Genomic DNA, 20,207 nt, shown 5'->3' on the forward strand with positions numbered 1-20,207 from the left:
GAGGCTAAGGGATTAGAAAGAATCAGAACGGACTAGAGAAAGACTTCTGTCATCTCCCCATTACTGACATTCTGGCAGTCAGCAGTACCAGATGAGTTAGAGTCCTAGAAGGAGGAGGGGAAGGAGGTATTTCGGAGGCAAGCCATGGTCCCCTCCCCTACTCAAAACACTAGGACCAAAGCTCTAGAGCCTGTCTTGGGCAGGTGGAGAGTAGAAGGGAAAAGCCAAGCTTTAATTTTATTTGTAAATTTAAGTTTTAAAAATGAATGGGAATTTTATCTCAAAATAAAATGGGGAGGGGAGGAAACGGAACTAAGCTGTAAACACCAATATGACCAACATAAATGTCAAGAAGTTACAGAATTTGGCCAAAATGTTGTTAAAGGATCTGTTGTTCACTGGTAAAGTTAAAAGTAGTGATACAAAAAAATTATCTCATACTGGTTAGGAATGATTCGATTTTAATTTTAGCTGTTAAAATATAAGACTCCTCCTTTTGATCTCAGAGAAGTTAGAAAAGTCTAATAAAGCTGGGAAGACATGTAAAGAACGGTCTTTGGGGACTTCCCTGGTGGCACAGTGGTTAAGAATCTGCCCGCCAATGCAGGGGACATGGGTTCGATCCCCAGTCTGGGAAGATCCCACATGCCATGGAGCAACTAAGCCTGTGCGCCACAACTACTGAGTCTGTGCTCTAGAGCCCGTGAGCCACAACTACTGAGCCCGTGTGCCACAACTACTGTAGCCCGTGCACCCTAGAGCCTGTGTGCCACAACTACTGAGCCCATGTGCTGCAACTACTGAAGCTTGTGCACTCTAGGGCCCATGTGCTGCAACTACTGAGCTTGCATGCTGCAACTACTGAAGCCTGCATGCCTAGAGGCTGTGCTCTGCAACAAGAGAAGCCATGGCAATGAGAAGCCCGCACACTGCAAGGAAGAGTAGCCCTCACTCACTGCAACTAAAGAAAGCCCAGAAAGTCCTTGTGAAATATTCCTGGTTATTTGCTGACTAGAGCAAAGTTTCAATTTGGTGTCCCCCCAAAATACTGGTCCCTAAAGTTTCTGGTTAAATACATTGGAGAAATAGTCCTGTCCTGAAAATTCATAACAACCATTTGCATATCAATGGTATCCAAAAGTTCTAGAGTAAAAAAACAATCTGTTTGACCAGCATTTCTAAAATTTACGTGAATAGAGAACCTTTTTTCCCCCTCCATTATATTAACTAAAAAGTCATAGCAGTAGGGTTCCTTGGGATACATGGAGAGAAACTTAAGGTTAAAATATGTACTCGAATGATAATAGATTTTATCTCAGAAGGTACTTTTAACTTTGTTTTGCTGTTACCACCCACCATGAAAATGTACCACATTGACTGTAAACAGAAGCAGTTATAAGAACATATATAAATGAGTAGGACAATAATTTTAAAGCCCTAAGAGTGAAACTGTGGTTAGTGTATGTGGGACATATAAAGCTTTAAGATTCAGATATACAGTTAGCTACATCTTCCTGAAATTTCTATTTTAATCAATGGCAAGTAAACTAAAATAGTTTTGGGCTACATTCTCTCAGGTATCCTGCGAATGTGGATTCACTCTCTGCTGCTGGGAAGTTTGAGAAGCACTCAATTACAGCTTATGTTTTACTAAGTACAGCTAACAAATTAACAAAAAGATTTTCTGAAAAATAAGAAAAGACTTAGAATTATTTAACTGAAACTTAAAGCGGTAATTCTACAACTAAACTCTTTCACATGCTCAATATCTGCCAGTAAGTGTCAAAGTTTTCTATGAAGTATTATTATCAAAAAGAATATATCAAAGGAACAATCAGGTATTTTAGATTTTTTTGAAGTTTTGCATTAAATTAAGGACATAGTTTAGGGAGATGCCTTCTATTAAAACACTTATATTCTGGTACTTTCGTAGAAATAAGTCCCTCTCAAGGTGAAAAAGGGGATATGATTTAGTTACTGAAAGTTTCATTCTAATTTCACGTGGAAACAATCTGACGTGTAGAGAAGAATATTTCTTTCTCTCTTTTCTGAGATTTAAAAAATATGCCTAAGAATAGAAGTTCCTGAATAAAAACATTTCACCCAAAGTATAGGCTTACCTGTATTCCAGCATGGCTACAGAGGTAAAAATCAAACTCATATGGGTGTGTAATGTCTGTATCAACTGTTGTTCCAGCTGGGATATTGCCACTTCTTCCGACCTAGATTGTTTGGTCAAAGTTTAAACAAACAAGACAAAGGTAAAGAATGTGTCTGAAAGCACTTTTAAAAAGATATAAATACATAGGCTGATCCCATGTTTCACTATTTTCGGCTTGAAATATTACTTAAGCAGCCATTAAGAGCAGACCTTATTCTAGTCCTAGTTCCTATTCTTAAATGTTGCTGAAAGTGAAAGCTGATAACAAAGTTATTAGTTTCTACTGATGCTTAGCTGGTAGTTGATCGTAATACAGGTAGAAAACTTAAAAAAATTTTTTAAAAAAAGTTACGTTTAGTGCTCCAATTTATGATGTCTGTGCAGAGCAGGTACTCTTGAATGTGCAGTTTTATGAAAATTAGCATTTTTCTCAGAGAACCCTATATTTTTAGAGGGAAAGAATGCTGACCACAGCATCAACTAGAGTCACCATTTGTTAACCATTTGTATGCCAGGTACTTTACATACGTTATTTCTAATCCTCATAATCCTGCAAGTTAGGTATTATTCCCATTTGTCTGGGGGGAATCTACAGCTCAGGAATACAAAATAACTCGCCCAATAGCATACAATAAAGGGCAGAACTGAGAGTCAAACATGGAAATGACTGCAAAGGCCCTATTTCTTTTATTTTATATTAGCAGTTTCAACATCTTGTAAGAAAACAGACACCATGATTTTCTCTGAGTAATACATGATGTAAATGAAAAAGTTCGAAACTCCTGATAATGAAAGTCTCCTAATAAAACACTTTAAATGCATATACATACTTACCTCTACCTCCTTATCCCTAACATATTTAAACTCATTAATTGTAAGTCGAGGTTTAGAAGGCTAACAAATCAGAGACTCTTTTACTGACTCAGACATTATTTCTGCTGTGTGAGGGACTGTTACCAGGTGGTGGCTAGAGTTATATCTGTGTGGACCAACCAGCTAGCTTCACCAAATCACAAAATAAAGAAAACAGTTCATAAACTACTAAGTTATGCCTATTCTTAACACACAAATCTCCTAATTAATATATATTTAAAAGCTTTATTCTCTTTAGAGAGGCGGCAGAATGCCTGGGTTCATATCAGAGCGCCACCAGTTTCTAGTCATGAAATCTAGGGCACAGTATTTTCCTCTCTGTGCCTATTTCCTCATTTAGAATTATCTCTCATCTATTATGATTAGTAGATTTAGAGCAAAGATGAAAGAGAAGCAAACAAATGAAGGAAAGGCACAATTAAACATCAGTTGCAAGAAATCATTAAATCTAACTTAGGTTTTCCTGATCTAACTTTTGAAGAAACCTTTGGTTTTCTAGGTACAGAAATGTAATTTGGGGCACAGGCCTTTAACAACACGGAGGCCAAAATAAAACTATCATTACTGCTATTAGAGATGTGGTATAGGACAGTGATTAAGAGTACGCTGGAGCCGGACTGCCTATTTTGAGTCCTAGCTCTACCAATTTAACCTCCACGTGCCACAGTTTCCTACTGTGAAAAATGGGGATAATAATAAGTACCTCATAGTGTTGTTTGTGAGGGTTAAATGAGCTAAATTTATAAAAAATATCCAGAACAGTGCCTGCTATTATGCCCTCTTTTTCTCTATCACTACCACCATTATCAACACTCTACAACTAGGTAACCTCCACTGAGTGCTTAGCGTGTGCCTAAGCACCGTTCTAAGTACATTACACATTTTAATTTTAAAAAAACCCTTTCAAAAACCCAAATAAGGCAAATATTAATATTATCCAAGCCTTGCTCAGAAAGAAACTGGCACAGAGATGTTAAGTTACTTGCCCAAAGCTACACAACCAGTGTAATCAAAGACCAAATATGTACCAAAGACAAGACACACTCCTTTCTTTTTCAGTCTTTTCTATTGATCCCCTTTCCCAAGGGGACTCTGACCCTTGTACTCCTCAGATTTCTCTGCTCTAAGGTTTACAGGATGGGGGCAGAGCACTGAAAATGAAAGTTAGTTTGCATGAATTTTCACTAATCACTCTAGAATGTCCCTAGCTTGTAAAATTAATTTTTACAAGATATTTAAAAAATAGAACATACCTTTTTTCTTCCGAACATTTAAGGAAAATATGAATAAAAAGAACAATTTTAAAACTATGAGTTTCTTCACAACAACAAAAAAGTATAATGGGATTTTGAACATTTGGAGTGTTACTAGAAATTCTAGAAAGTTAAAAATTAACTTATTTTGATGCTCCTATACTCATAATCAATCTGCTTTGCTGTAACCTACTACTATATATCAGAAACTCTGCTGTTGGCAGAGAGCCTTTGTTAAGTGCTCTATGAACTATGTTAGATAACCTTTGCTTGTAGTAGTATTACAATAAATGTAAGATTACCCTTTCAGTCCTATCAGCACAAAATAATCGAGTGTGATGTCTCTTCTGAACTACAATGTAAGTTATTCCAGGTTGATAGTCTTTCTCCAAACTGATGCAGGCTTCTCGAATTGCTAGTAGTTCATAATATAATACCTAGAGAAGATGAAATGGAAAGACTTGATCTAGTCAGTTGTTCTCCTATACATACTTCAAAGTAAGACAATGATTTAGACTTAGAATTTCTTAAATTCATCACCTCACAGCTAATTATACTTCTCTATTCCATTTTAACTATTATCAGAGCATAGTCTTAGCGATCAAGGCTTACATATCCAGTAAATATTTTAAAAGGGAAAATCTAAGGAAGTATCAAAATTTGACTTTAGGAACTCTCAATTAAGGCTCCTAACTTCAGAACTGGACACCATATTATAAACACAGTATCTGATTTAACCACAGTATGATGAGAATCCCAGGCAACCAACCTGCCTAAACTGTCCCTCTGAAACACCATCCCGATAAAAGATGATACGAGTAGGTTTGAACCGAGTTGACTTATAAAACTGAATGAGAAGTTCTCGGACCATGGAGGCAAGGTCCTGGATGATCTCCTGTCGGGGTCTCTGAACTCTTACTGTAGCACAGTATCTGCTTGGGTGGGCATCCATACTACCTACAACCTAGGTTGAAAAAAGTAAAGAAAACATAGAAATTAAGATATTCAAAACTATATGAATATGAATTTTACCATAAAAAAGTTGAAAAAAAAAGGATTTCATTTAAATTTGTATTTTATTATAACCTTAACTATTTATCACAGTTCATTTTGAAAGTAATAAAAATAGATAATTCCAGTGAAGAACAAAATAAAAGACACAGTCTAGGGTCAAAAACTATTTTCCCATAAGTAGGCTGTACTTTATATTTAACAATTTGGCTCTAATTTACAGATGTTGCTGGTAAACCTAAATATTAGTAAGGATAGAAAGACAAAGAGATGTACATAGAGGAAGGAGATAAATAAAAAAGGTCCATTCAAACTCTTGATTTCTCTTTATAGCTCTTACAGTTTAGCAAACTATCCCAGAAGCCATATTCAAGATGACTTTGGCATTACCTTAAAAACTCTTATGCTTCATAAATTTTAAATCTTGGTTTTGAGAGCAGCTATCTTAATTTTTTCTCTCTGTCTCTTAATATTGTTATGTGATTGGAGCAGAGGGAACTCTGAAGCATGAACTTATAAGTTCTCCTTGACTGTAGTCACTCATAGATCTACTGAAGCATGATCACTGGAACCAGAATATTTAAAAGTGTTCACACATCAGTGATCAGAGCCTGGGCCAAGAACCAGCTGGTTATTCTACCTCCAGCTTCTCTTTCTTCCAGGGTAGTATCTATAACAAAGTCATGCTTCAAAAATGGACCTCTGCACCTCCATGTTCACTGCAGCATTATTTACACAGCCAAGACGTGGAAACAACCTAAGTGTCCATTGATGGATGAATGAATAAAGAAAATGTGGCATATACATACAATAGAATATCATTTGGCCATAAAAAAGAATGAAATCTTGCCATCTGTGACAACATGAACGAACCCTGAGGGCATTATGTTAAGTGAAATAAGTCAGACAAATACTATATGATGCCACTTATATGTGGAATCTAAAAACAAAAAACAAACAAAAAATCCCAACTGATTTCACAGATACAGAGAACAGACTGGTGGTTGCCAGAGGGGTGGGGTATGGGTGAAATGGCTCAAAAGGTACAAACTTCCAGATGTAAAATAAATAAGCCATGGGGATGTAACGTACAGCATGGTGACTATAGTTAATACTGTACTGCATATTTGAAAATTGCTAAGAGAGTAAATCTTAAAAGTTCTCAGCACTTGCAATTCAGGGGACGCCAGTTTGATCCCTGGTCAGGGAACTAAGATCCCAACATGCCTTGGGGCAACTAAGCCTGGGTGCCACAACTAGAGAGCCCTCACGCTGCAACTACAGAGCCCACGCACTCTGAGCCCACGAGCCACCAGGAAAGATCCTGTGTGCCACAACTAAGACCCGGAGCAGCCAAAAAAAAAAAAAAAAGTTCTCCCCATAAGAAAAAACTTTTGTAACTATGTATGGTGACAGATGTTAACTAGACTTATTGTAGTGATCATTTCACAATATATATGAATATCAAATTATGTTATACACCTGAAACTAAAATAATGTTATATGTCAATTATATATCAATTAAAACATAAATAAATAAAACCACACTATTTCAAAAGAGTACCTAAATTCCTGTCAGTAATTTAAACATCTTATTAGAAACCAAGATATGGAAAATTCTTACATTTCTCTTCAGTCTTAGGTCAGATTAGAAAATAACCAAGAGTTTTTTAAAAAGTGAGCTACAACTTGTCTACTTCTTTAGGTACATGGAATTGTATCTGCTTTTTTAAATCTTCTCTAAGTAAAAAAAAAAAAAAAAAAAAGGAACCTGACCATTTCTTTTCCACTGCTAAAAATAAATCCATACCCCCTCTGATGGCAAAATAAGCCTTACAAAATCTTACAAGCCTCACAGTCTGCTATGCTACATTCCAATTCCCTGCATTTGGAATTCCTCAACACACCAGATTTTTGCAATTTTAATTTACATCACTATCATGGTAGTATCTATTATACTATATGGCATTTATTACTTACATTGTTTCTCACACTAGTCTTTAAGTTCTTGGGAATAGAAGATATATAGCAAAAATAATCAAATTCTGTTTACAAGACCTCTGATAATTATAAAAGAAAGTGGATATTTGGTAGAAATGGATTTAGCAAAAAAGGACAATGACAACCTAGAAGTCCAAAAGAATTTAAATGTGCTTAAACTTCCTTGGAAAACAACCCTAAAATAGCAAATCCAAAGTAAGTCTTTAGAAATTTTGTATTATTTTATCTTCTCTAGGAATATTTTAATGAATATCAGAGATTGCTCAATACTACCTCTAGGACACTTGAAATGTACACAATTTATGCATAACATTAAGAATACAAGGAAATATAATTTATTAATAGATAAAAGTCAATTTTCTTCATTAATGAAAAGAGCTTTGGAAAAATCAGTGAAAAATTTAATATTACTATCATTTTCAAGGAAAGATTAAGATTTATCAGATTTTTAAAAGTAAAGATTATAATGAATGATAGAAAAAATATATAAAAAGTCTTACAGTTTAATTTCTGAAATTTATCAAGTATGCCTAAAATACGTTGACATTTTCAAAATGTTGGCATTTGTTAAAATCAAGCAATTTTCTTTCTTTCTTTCTTTTTTTCAACATCTTTATTGGAGTATAATTGCTCTACAATGGTGTGTCAAGCAATTTTCAAGTTGGGTAAAATATCATCTGGCTTTATGAAATTTATAAGAAATACACTTTTGAACTGACACAGAAAGGTTACAAATATAAAGGTGGGCAAAAGACAGAACAGGCAGATGTTAAAAGTAAAAGGAGCAGTAATAAAGAATTCAAGTGCAAAGTATAAAACTGGACAAAGATGAGATATTTTATACTGAAAAAAATGCAATCCAGCAAACTTATATGTAATGCATCTTTCTGTAACAAAGACACTACTGAAATACATAAACAAACTCTGAATTACAAAAGGTAACTGAAAATATACAACCATGGAGAGGTCAAACAGACAAATTAAAGTAGGATACAGAAGAGTTGAGTAATATAATTAATAAACTTCATTTAATAGATATATACAGAACTTGCAGCCTCCAAACCAGAGAATAATCATTCTTTTAAAAAACCCAAAGAACATTTGAAAGTTGGCTCTGCATAGATCTACATATAGATATATATATTTATAAAACTTTATAAACATATTTTTTAAACTTTATATTTATAAAAGTTGGTTTCAAAGAAAATGTAATTAAAATTCAAAAAGTTAAAACCAAAATGTTGATCTTTGTCTAAACTTTAGATAAGATAAACCTGTCTAAAGATACTCACAGCAGCAATAGAAGGCTTCTTCCCATCACCAGCTGGTGGATGAGTGACATCTGCTCCCAAAAAGATCACTGGTTGCTGGAACACAGAAGGTCTTAAACACAGTTTTAAAAAGAGTTAGATCATTTTTTTCATTATTCTTTTACCTATTTCACACTACTGCAACACAACTGCAAGTTGCTGGCATAGCACAGAGGAGGTCCGTTACAGACAACTTCATAGGCTTGAACTACTGACAGCTTTATTCTCTTAAATCATGAATCTCTAGTAAGAGAAGTATTCAGAGCAGTTTTCTGCCTTAAGCAGCGGTGCTGGTGGTTGCAAAGGTCAACTGCTGCTAGCATTCTTAATAGGCATAAAATGATAAACTTCTTCATATTAACCCACTGATTTGTATCAATAATTCTTTAACCTACTTACATTTTAAGCCAATGTAATCTCTCAAGGAGATAAAGAATCATTAAACCACATTGGAAGGGATTATGGGACTCTACTACTCCCCCGCCTCTGACCAAAAGTATAAAATTTGAGTAACATACATTTAATAGTCATAAAGTAGCTAGCACTTCATTTTATTTTAAAACTGTATTCTTTAAGATTCAAATGACTCTTAGCTCTTGGAGTTGTTGATAAAATTCTATATTCATGTCATTTATGAATCTCATATTTAATAGGGATGGGAAATAGAGGCAGTATGGAAAAACAGGAAAAAAAGAGCTTCTGTGTCAACAAGATATTTAATTTTTTAGAGCCCTAGTTGCTTCAACTATTAAAAGGAAACCTGTTGTTCAATTCTCCAAATAACAGCCTCTTCCCCAGCACCCTATTTCTAGGTCATTACGTGTCATACTTCCTAAGAGCTCTTAGACATGATGGTGATATAACAGTAACATCTGTTGTCCCACTGACTCCACCAGGAGTTGATATGGCTTCCTTAATTGATTTACTTAATTGACATGCCCCCCCATCCAACTCCACCCAAAGCCCCTAAAGGAGGGAAGAAAGGCTTCCCTCACTTTCTAGGTGAGTGAGTTGCCTCATGACACCAGCTTCAAGATGACTACCAAACAATGAGAAAGTTCTTCAAGCTGGGCTCTCCAGTGAAAAATAAATAAAATCCTCAATACTTTCTAGCCAGGGATGAGGTACTTTGCACACTAAATGAAAATGGAGATGGGAGGGGATTTTTCATAAAGAAATCTTGTAAATTTTGCCAATCAAAACTCTTAAGTTTTTGCCAAAATGTCTACTTATTTTCCTTGGCAGGAATCAACAAAGCTGTCTCTTACACAGGTGTTAGATATGGCAATACAGAGAAAAATTAATATTTCATTAGGTGATTAGCTTATCTTACCTTTGATGAGGTACAAGAATATTATTGATCCCTCCAAGTTTAACATTTATCTTTAGGCACAGGTTTGAGAGAGTTTGAGGGGATGTTTTTATTACATTCTTGACTTGAACACACTGTGTAGCCATACCCAAAAGTGTATCTCCAACACGTTTCACCTCCGCTGTGGAACAAATACAGATACCTCTGGTTATAAAAAGGCAAATTTTACTGAAAATTAAGCTGCTATGTATGTTTCCCCTTGTGAAATACATCACTGTATTACAGGATACCAAAACTTATACCAATACTGAAACAATGCTATTAAAATTTAAAGTATACTGCCTTTTTTTTTTTTTTCAGCCATGCTGCGCAGCTTGTGGGATTTTAATTCCCTGACTGGGGACTGAACCCGAGCCCTCTGCAGTGAGAGCGCGGATCCTAACCACTGGACCGCCAGGGAATTCCCTATACTGCCTTATTTGATTATATAAATGTGCAGAGTTTTGAGGGCATTCAAGAGTGCAATTAGTGGGACTTCCCTGGTGGTCCAGTGGTTAAGAATACACCTTCCAATGCAGGGACGGAGGTTCGATCCCTGGTGGAGGAACTAAGATCCCACATGCTGTGGGGCAACTAATCCTGTGCGCCGCAACTACTGAGCCCATGTGCTCTGGAGCCTGCGTCTGCAGGCCACAACTAGAGAAGCCCTCACGCTGCAATGAAGACCGAGCGCGGCCAAAATTAAAAAAAAAAAAGAGTGCAATTAGTAATATACTGTCTATCTTAAATGTTTTAACTTGATATCTAGCCAATTAAAATAAACTAGATCTTTTTTTTTTAAACTAGATCTTTTGAATGAACTGTTTCCAGCATTTGTGAAAACTGTGTTCTACAATATACAACTATAAAATATGAAAAATAATCCTAAAAAATAAAGTATACTTACTGCCTTGAAGATTAGCTTAAGTATTTGGTGATAATTTTTTCCAGTTGTTTTCTTCATATATACGGAAGCATACTTTTGTCTTCACAAAAATAGTATAACCACAATAACCGAAAAACCAGAGAAAAATATCATACATAAACCCTTATTAGTATTTAATTGTACTCTCTTCCAATAAGGTTCTCATTTGCATTATTTTAATGCAGTTATAATCACAGTATACTTATAGCTTTCAATCCGATTCTCTAAACTTTAATTTAGAAATATAGAGGTATTACTGTATAAAGGTTTTTATCCTGTTCCTTTCCTTATCCTGTTTCCTGTTCCTCTCCCCCTCTCTGCCATTGTAACTACCATAAAGAGTTTGGTGTCCATAACTTCTTCTTCTTTTTTTTTTTTTGCAGTACGCGGGCCTCTCACTGTTGTGGCCTCTCCCGTTGCGGAGCACAGGCTCTGGACGTGCAGGCCCAGCGGCCATGGCTCACGGGCCCAGCTGCTCCGCGGCATGTGGGATCCTCCCGGACCGGGGCACGAACCCATGTCCCCTGCATCGGCAGGCGGACGCTCAACCACTGCGCCACCAGGGAAGCCCCATAACTTCTTATATATAACATATGGAAAACACTTTTAAACAAAAATTGAGAATATACTATACACTCTATTGTGTAACTTGTCATATTCACTTAATAATATAGTATGTTCTGAATGCCAATATATAGATGCCCTTATTATTTATAACAACAGCAGTTACTTTGTTTTTAAATGCCATAAGGTATCTAACCACTACTCATACACCGACATATTTTTAACTTTTTCCAGGTTTCCATTATTTCAAACAATGCTATGAATAACATCCTTGTATATTTAACTTTCATTTGGTTGTATAACTATAGCTTCAGGATAAATTTCTACAGGTAGAATCGAGGGATCAGAGATATATATACTTAACATTTTTATAGATACTGAAAATTTGCCCTCTAAAAAGGTTTATTAATTCATTCAACAAATATTTAATGAGCCACCTAATACATGCTAGTACTGTGCGAAGCTCTGGATATACAATGTTAAGTCAAGAGAGACATTGTTCTTGCCCTCACAGAGCTTATAGTCTAGTCAGAGAAATAGCCATTAATTAAATAACTTCAAATTTAACATTGTAACTGTGAAACAACATAAAGGAGTGGTAACAAGGTGCTGTAAGATATTAAAAGTGAGAGAATTTGACCTTGTCAGGGAGGTCAGGCAAAGCTTCCCCAAGGAAGGGATGTCTGAAATAAAATTCAAAAGAATGTGTGTTTACTTGGTAAAGGGTGGAAGATGGATTATGAGAAGCAATACAGGTAGAAGGAAGAGGATAAACAAAGAGTTTCTGTGGGGAAAAACAAGCATAAAGTGAGCTGAATTCTGAAGAGGTAAGAAGTCATGGATTAGGGGCTTCCCTGGTGGCGCAGTGGTTAAGAATCCACCTGCCAGTTCAGGGGACATGGCTTCAAGCCCTGGTCTGGGAAGATCCCACATGCTGCGGAGCAACTAAGCCTGTGTGCCACAACTACTGAGCCTGAGCTCTAGAGCCCTGAGCCACAACTACCGAGCCCTCGTGCCAGAGCTACTGAAGCCTGCGCGCCTAGAGCCCATGCTTCGCAACAGGAGAAGCCACCGCAATGAGAAGCTCATGCATTGCAATAAAGAGTAGCCCCCGCTTGCCACAACTAGAGAAAGCCTGTGTGCAGCAACGAAGACCCAACTCAGCCAAAAATAAATAAATTTATTAAAAAAAAAAAGTCACGGATTAGAACATGCAAACCTTTGGAAGATAATCTTAAATATCAATTTTACCAATTGTTAAATGAAGAACTACTGAAGTGGGGGTGATAGGGAAGGGGATAAAATCAGATTTGTACTTAAAAATACCATTCTGGACATTAACTATAGCACCAACACACAAAAGATTAGAAGTCATCATTTCCATCTTCACAACAACAACAAAAAATCAATGACTGAAAATCAATGACTTGTCTTAGTCTTAGATCCATCAGAGAAAACTGCCACCCCCAAAACAGGTGAATACAAAGAATCACAGCCAAGATCAGCTTATTAGAAGCAGAAGCTGATGAAGCCATTAACTGCAGGAACAATTAAACACTGACTCCTGGGAATTCCCTGGTGGACTCGTGGTTAGGACTCCACACTCTCACCGCCAAGGGCCTGGGTTCAATCCCTGGTTGGGGAACTAAGATTCCACAAGCTGTGCAGTGTGGCCACAAACCAACCAACCAACCAGCAAAACAAAACAACATGTACAAAAAACCCACACACACTAACTCCTATAACTCAATAAGAAAAAACCCAAACAATCCAAATAAAAATGACCATAGGACTTGAATAGACATTTCTCCAAAGAAGATCTACAAATGTTCAGTAAACACATGAAAAGATGTTCCACATCACTAATCATTAGGAAAATGCAAATGAAAACCATAAAGAGATACTACTTCACACCCAATAGGATGGCTAAAATACATAAATATTGGCAAGAACGTGGAGAAACTGGAACCTTGTACACTGCTGATAGGAATGCAAAATGGTGCAGACTCTGTACAAAACAGTAAGGCAATTGCTCAAAAAACTAAAACAGAATTATATAATCCAGCAATTTCACTTCTGGTAATATACCCAAGAAAAGTGAAAGGAAGGACTGGAACAGAGAGCTGTATATTCATGTTCAAAGCAGCATTATTCACAATAGCCCAAAGGTGGAACTAATCCAAGTACCCATTGATAGATGAATAGATAAACAAAACGTGTATATACATACAATGGAATATTATTCACCCTTAAAAAGGAAGAAAATTCTGATACATACTATAACATGGATAAACCTTAAGGACATTATGCTTAATGAGATAAACAGTCACAAAAGGACAAATACTATATGATTTATTCAGTCAAATTCATAGAGACAGAAAGTAGAATATAGGTTTCTAGGGGTTGAGGGAGGGGAGATGGGGAGTTAGTGCTGAGTTTCAGTTAAGGATGATGAAAAAGTTCTGGAGATGGATGGTGGTGCTGGTTGTACAACACTGAATGTACTTAATGTCACTGAACTGTATACTTGTTAAAATGGTAAATTATTGTTTTATATATTAGTATATTTTACAACAAAAAAGGGGAAGAAAATTCTGATACATACTACAACATAGATAAACCTTGAGGACATTACCCTAAGTGAAATAAGCCAGAAACAAAGGGATAAGTATTATATGATTCCATTTATATAAGTTACTAGAATAGGTAAATTCATAGAGACAGAAAGTAGAATAGAGGCTACCAGGTGTTGGTGGGTAGGGGAATGGGGTGTTACTATTTAATGGGTACAGAGTTTCTGTTTGAGATGATGAAAAAGTTCTGGAAATGGACAGTAGTTATGGTTGCACAATGCTGTGAATATACTTAATGCCAGTGAACTGTGTACTTTAAGGTGGTTAAAATGGTAAATTTTATGTTATGTATATTTTATCACACATATACACAAAAACTTGTTTAAAAATAGTTAATTCAGGGGCTTCCCTGGTGGCACAGTGGTTGAGAGTCCGCCTGCCGATGCAGGGGACACGGGTTCGTGCCCCGGTCTGGGAAGATCCCACATGCCACGGAGCGGCTGGGACAGTGAGCCATGGCTGCTGAGCCTGCGCGTCCGGAGCCTGTGCTCCGCAACAGGAGAGGCCACAGCAGTGAGAGGCCTGTGTACCGCAAAAAAAAAAAAAAAAAAAAAAAAGTTAATTCAGGAACACTCCTATGAAAACAGTACCTCAGAAGGAATGAAGACTACAATCAAAATTTGGCACCTGGGACTTCCCTGGTGGTCCAGTGGTTAAGACTCTGCGCTTCCACTGCAAGGGGTTCAATTCCTGGTGGGGGAACTAAAAGCCCGCATGTCATGCAGCGCGGCCAAAAAAAAAAAAAAATGACACCAAGTGACTGATTTATAGAAGGCATCACCTACACCAACATGAGACAAATGTAGAGGTCCCAAGGTTCTGGCAAAACAGGGCAGGACTACAGAAGAAACTGAAATACAGGCAGCAGCACTCAATAAACAAAAATTAAATTTAAAAAGTGGCAGATGATGAAAGAGTTTTTCTATGAAAAAAACAAATGGGATGACAGCTATAAAGGTGCTGTTTTTGAAAATAAGAATTCCAGAATGATTTAACACTTGAAACTATGTGAGTAAATAATTTGATTTATAAGTAAACATAAGCAAATAATTTTTTAAAAAGTGAAGGGGAAATATGACAAATAAAAACTAAGGGAATCTGTTGACAGTAGACTTCCCTTGAAAGAAATGATAAAAGACATTTTTCAGAAAGAAGGAAAAGTATACAGGTCGGAAGTCCAGATCTATATATAAAAAAAAGGTCAGAGAAGGAATAAATAAAAGTAAAATAAAATCTTTTACTTTCTTATTCTTAACTGAACTAAGAGATACTGTTCAAAATAATAATAGCAACAGTATATTGTGTGGTTACAACTTATGGATAGGTGAAATGAATGACAGAAATATTGTAAGGGGGAGGGAGGAATTGGGAATACTTTGTTCTAAGGTATCTACACTATCGGTGAAGTGGTACAGAATTATCGAAAGCAAATTCAGATTAGTTGTAAGTGTATACTGCAAACTCTAGGGAAACCATTAAAAGTAAAAAAAAAAAAAAAAGTATAATTGATGTAAGAGAGAAAATGGAATAATATAAAATGCTCATTTAAAACCATAAAAAGGAGGGGCTTCCCTGGTGGCGCAGTGGTTAAGAATCTGCCTGCCAACGCAGGGGACATGGGTTTAAGCCCTGGTCCAGGAAGATCCCACAAGTCGCGGAGCAACAAAGCCTGTGCGCCACAACTGCTGGGCCTGCACTCTAGAGCCTGCGAGCCACAACTACTGAGCCTGCGTGCTACAACTACTGAAGCCTGCGCGCCTAGAGCCTGTGCTCCGCAACAAGAGAAGCCACCGCAATGAGAAGCCCGCGCACCGCAACAAAGAGTATCCCCGCTTGCCACAACTAGAGAAAGCCCACGTGCAGCAACGAAGACCCAATGCAGCCAAAAATAGATAAATTTATTTTAAAAAAAACATAAAATGGAGAAAAAGAGGGGAAGATAAAATATAAGACCCAGGGACTTCCTTGGTGGCACAGTGGTTAAGACTCCACGCTCCCAATGCAGGGGGCCTGGGTTCGATCCCTGGTCAGGGAACTAGATCCCACTCGCATGCCGCAACTAAGAATTCACATGCCACAACTAAGGAGCCTGAGTGCCACAACTAAGGAGCCTGCCTGCTGCAACTAAGACCCACCGCAACCAAAAAAAAAAAAAGACCCAAACTACATGTTGCCTACAAGAAACCAATTCTAAAATAAAGTGATACAGAAAGATATACCATGCTAACACCAAGAAAAAGAAAACTGAAGTTGCTGTATTTTTTCACACAAAGTAGATTTCAGAACTAGGAAGATTAACAGGGATAAAGAGGGGTATTACATAATAATAAAAGTGTCAATTCTTCAAGAAGACAGGACAATCTTTAACATGTATGCAGCTAAGAAAAGAATGCCAAAACAAGTGAGGCAAAAACTGATAGAATTGTAAGGAGAAACAAACAAATCCACTATTATAGTGGAGACTTCAATGTACTTTCATCAGTAACTGACAGATCCAGCAGGCAGAAGATAAGTGTATATTCAATAGCTGACTTGAACAGTACCATCAATCAACTGATTCTAAGAGTCATTTATAAAATACTTCATTCAATAACAGCAGAATACACATTCTTCTCAAGCTCACATGTAACATTCATTAAGGAAGACCACATTATGGTCCTAAAACACACTTTAACAAATTTGAAAGAACAGAAATCATACAAAGTATGGTCCCAGACCACAGTGGAATTAAACTAGAAATCAATAATGGAAAGATAGCCAGGAAATCCCAAAATATCTATATATTAAACAATATAATTCTATGAGACATGGATTAAAGAAAAAGTCTTGAGAAATTTAAAAATATTTTAAACTAAATGAAAATGAAATACAACTTACCAAAATTAGTGTGATGCACAGTACTTAAGAGATAAATTTATGGCACTGAATGCAGAGAAGAAAGATCTAAAATCAATAATCTATGTTTCTACCTTAGAACGATAAAGAAGAACAATATAGGCCTAGAACAAGCAGAAGGAAAAAAATCTTAATTAGAGCAGAAATCAATGAAATTGAAAATAAGAAATCAACAGAGGAAAATGAAGGAAACCAAAAAGCTAGTTCTCTGAAAAGTTCAAAGAAATTCATTAACCTCTAGCCAGACTAATCAAGAATAAAACAGACAACACAAATTATTAATATCAGAAATGAAAAAAGGGTCATTGGCCCCAAGGACATTTAAAGGATAATAAAAGAATATTATGAAAAACTTTAGGCCCACAAATTTGTTAACTTACATGAAGTGGACCAGTTCCTTGAATGACACTACCAAATCTCACACAGAAGAAATAGATAATCTGAATAGGTGTGTACCTATTAAAAAAACTGAATCAATAATTAACAACTTTCCAAAAAAAGGAAGTACCAGGCCCAGATGGTTTCACTGGCGAATTCTACCAAACATTCAAGGAACAAATGAAACCAATTCTCTGCAATCTCTTCCAGAAAACAGAAGCAGAGGAAATACTCATGATTCTGAGGCCAAAATACCCTAATACCCAAACCAGAAAAAGACATTACAAGAAAGGAAAACTACAGATCAATATCTCTCATGAACACAGATGCAAAATCTTCAACAAAATATTAGCAAATTCAATCCAACAATGTGTAAGAATTATATACCATCCCCAAGTGGGATTTATCCCAGGCACGCAAGGCTGGGTTCAACATTTCAAAAATCAATTAAAGTAATTAATCACATTAAGAGAAAAAAAAGAAGAAAAATCATATGATCATATCAACAGATGCAGAAAAGGACATTTTGCAAACTCGATCATCCATTCATAATAAAAACTCTCAGCAAAACTAGGACTGGAGGGCTTCCCTGGTGGCGCAGTGGCTGAGAGTCCACCTGCCGATGCAGGGGACACGGGTTCGTGCCCCGGTACGGGAAGATCCCACATGCCGCGGAGCGGCTAGGTCCGTGAGCCATGGCCGCTGAGCCTGCGCGTCCGGAGCCTGTGCTCCGCAACGAGAGAGGCCACAACAGTGAGAGGCCCGCATACCGCAAAAAAACCCAACGAAACAAACAAAAAAACCTAGGACTGGAGGGGAACTTCCTCAACTTGATAAATAACAATTATAGAAAGCTTATAGCTAACATCATGTTTACTGCTGAGAAACTAGATGTTTTCCCCCTAAAGTCAGAAACAATGCAAGAATGTCTCCTCTCACCACTGCTATTCAACATCGTATTGGAATTCCTAGCTAACACAAGGAAAAGGATATAAAAGTATACGGACTGGGAAGGAAAAAAATAAAACTGTCTTTGTTCATAGAGAACATGACTGCCTATGCAGAAAACCCCCCAAAATTGACAAAAGCTTCCTGGAACTAATAAGTGACTATAGCAAGGTTTCAGGATACAAAATAAATATACAAAAATCACCTGTATTCCTAAATACTAAAAATGAACTAGAATTTAAAATTAAAAACACAATACCATTTATAGTAGAAAAAGAAAAAAACAATATACTTAGATATAAATCTAAATGAGGAAAACTATAAAACTCTGATAAAAGAAATCAAAGAAGCTCTGAACAAAGAGATATTCCATGTTCAAGGATAGAAGACTTAACATTAAGATGTCAATTCTTCCCAGCTTGATCTATAGATTCAATGTAATCCCAACAAAAGTCTCAGCAAGTTATTTTGTGATATTGACAAACTGATTCTAAAGTTTATATAGATAGGCAAAAGACCTATTAGCTAATACAACAGGGAAGAAGAAGAACAAAGTCAGAGAACTGACATTATCTGACTTCAAGACTTATCACAAAGCTAAATTAATCAAGACAGTGTGATTTTAGCAAATGAATGGACAGACAGACCAATGAAACAAAATAGAGTCCAGAAATAGACTGACACAAATATAGTCGATCATTCACAGAGTAGCAAAGGCAATTTCATGGAGAAAGATAATCTTTCCAACAAATGGTGCTGAAACAATTGGAATCCACATGCAAAAAAAGAAAAAAAAAATCTAGATACAGACCTTACACCTTTCACAGAAGTTTAGTCAAAATGGATTACAAACCTATATGTAAAAAAGGAAAACTATAAAACTACTAGAAGATAACACAGTATAAAAACTTAGACTATAACACCAAAAATAATCTGTGAAAGAAAAAAATTGATGACTTTATTAAAATTTGGACTTCATTAAAATTTAAAACTTGTGCTCTATGAAAGACACTTAAGACAAGGGCTTCCCTGGTGGCACAGTGGTTGAGAGTCTGCCTGCTGATGCAGGTGATGCAGGTTCGTGCCCCGGTCCGGGAAGATCCCACATGCTGCGGAGCGGCTAGGCCCATAAGCCATGGCCACTGAGCCTGCGCGTCCGGAGCCTGTGCTCCACAACGGGAGAGGCCACAGCAGTGAGAGGCCCGCGTACCGCAAAAAAAAAAGACAAGCCACAGCCTAGGAGAAAATTATCTGCAAAATAGGTATCTGATAAAAAACCTGTATCCAAACATACAAAGAACTCTTAAAACTGAACAATAAGAAAACAAACACATCAATTAAAAAATGAGCAAAAGATTGGAACAGACATTTCATCAAAGCTATACAGATGGCAAATAAGCACATGAAAAGGTGCTCTCTCTCTCTCCCTCTCTCTCTCTCTCTCTTTCTCTCTCTCTATTTTTTTTTTGCCAAGCTGCACAGTTATGCAGGATCTCAGTTCCCCAACTAGGGATTGAACCCGTGCCCTCTGCAGTGGAAGCGCAGAGTCTTAACCACTGGACTGCCAGGGAAGTCCAGTGCTCAATATTGTGTTATTAACGAACTACAAATTAAAATTACAATAAAATACTACTACATGCCTATTAGAATTGCTAAAATCCAAAAAACTGACAATACCAAATGCTGAGGAGGATGTAGAGCAATAGGCACTCTCATTCACTGCTGATGGGAATACAAAATGGTACAGTCACTTTTTGGCAGTCTTATCATTTGATACAGCAGTTGTGCTCCTGGTTATGTACCAAACTGAGTTAGAAACTTATGTCCACACAAAAACCTGCACATGCATGTTTGAGCAGTATTATTCATAAATGCCCAAAACTGGAAGCAATCAAGATGACCCT

General features: G+C 36.7%; 1 protein-coding gene across 8 annotated transcripts in view; it reads right to left on the reverse strand.

Moving 5' to 3' along the window:
• Nucleotides 1-20,207, reverse strand: part of AGO3 (argonaute RISC catalytic component 3) — a 127,978-nt gene that overhangs the window by 23,464 nt on the left and 84,307 nt on the right. For all 8 annotated transcript variants that reach the window (XM_019938126.3, XM_073792013.1, XM_073792012.1 and 5 more), the window contains 5 exons: nucleotides 9,943-10,102; nucleotides 8,592-8,682; nucleotides 5,057-5,251; nucleotides 4,590-4,724; nucleotides 2,121-2,222 (listed from right to left, as the gene is read on the reverse strand). In XM_019938126.3, coding sequence (XP_019793685.1) covers nucleotides 2,121-2,222; nucleotides 4,590-4,724; nucleotides 5,057-5,251; nucleotides 8,592-8,682; nucleotides 9,943-10,102 — 683 coding nt within the window. The remainder of the gene's footprint in view (nucleotides 1-2,120; nucleotides 2,223-4,589; nucleotides 4,725-5,056; nucleotides 5,252-8,591; nucleotides 8,683-9,942; nucleotides 10,103-20,207) is intronic.

The sequence above is a fragment of the Tursiops truncatus genome, chromosome 1, assembly GCF_011762595.2.
Source record: "Tursiops truncatus isolate mTurTru1 chromosome 1, mTurTru1.mat.Y, whole genome shotgun sequence".
NCBI lineage: Eukaryota > Metazoa > Chordata > Mammalia > Artiodactyla > Delphinidae > Tursiops > Tursiops truncatus.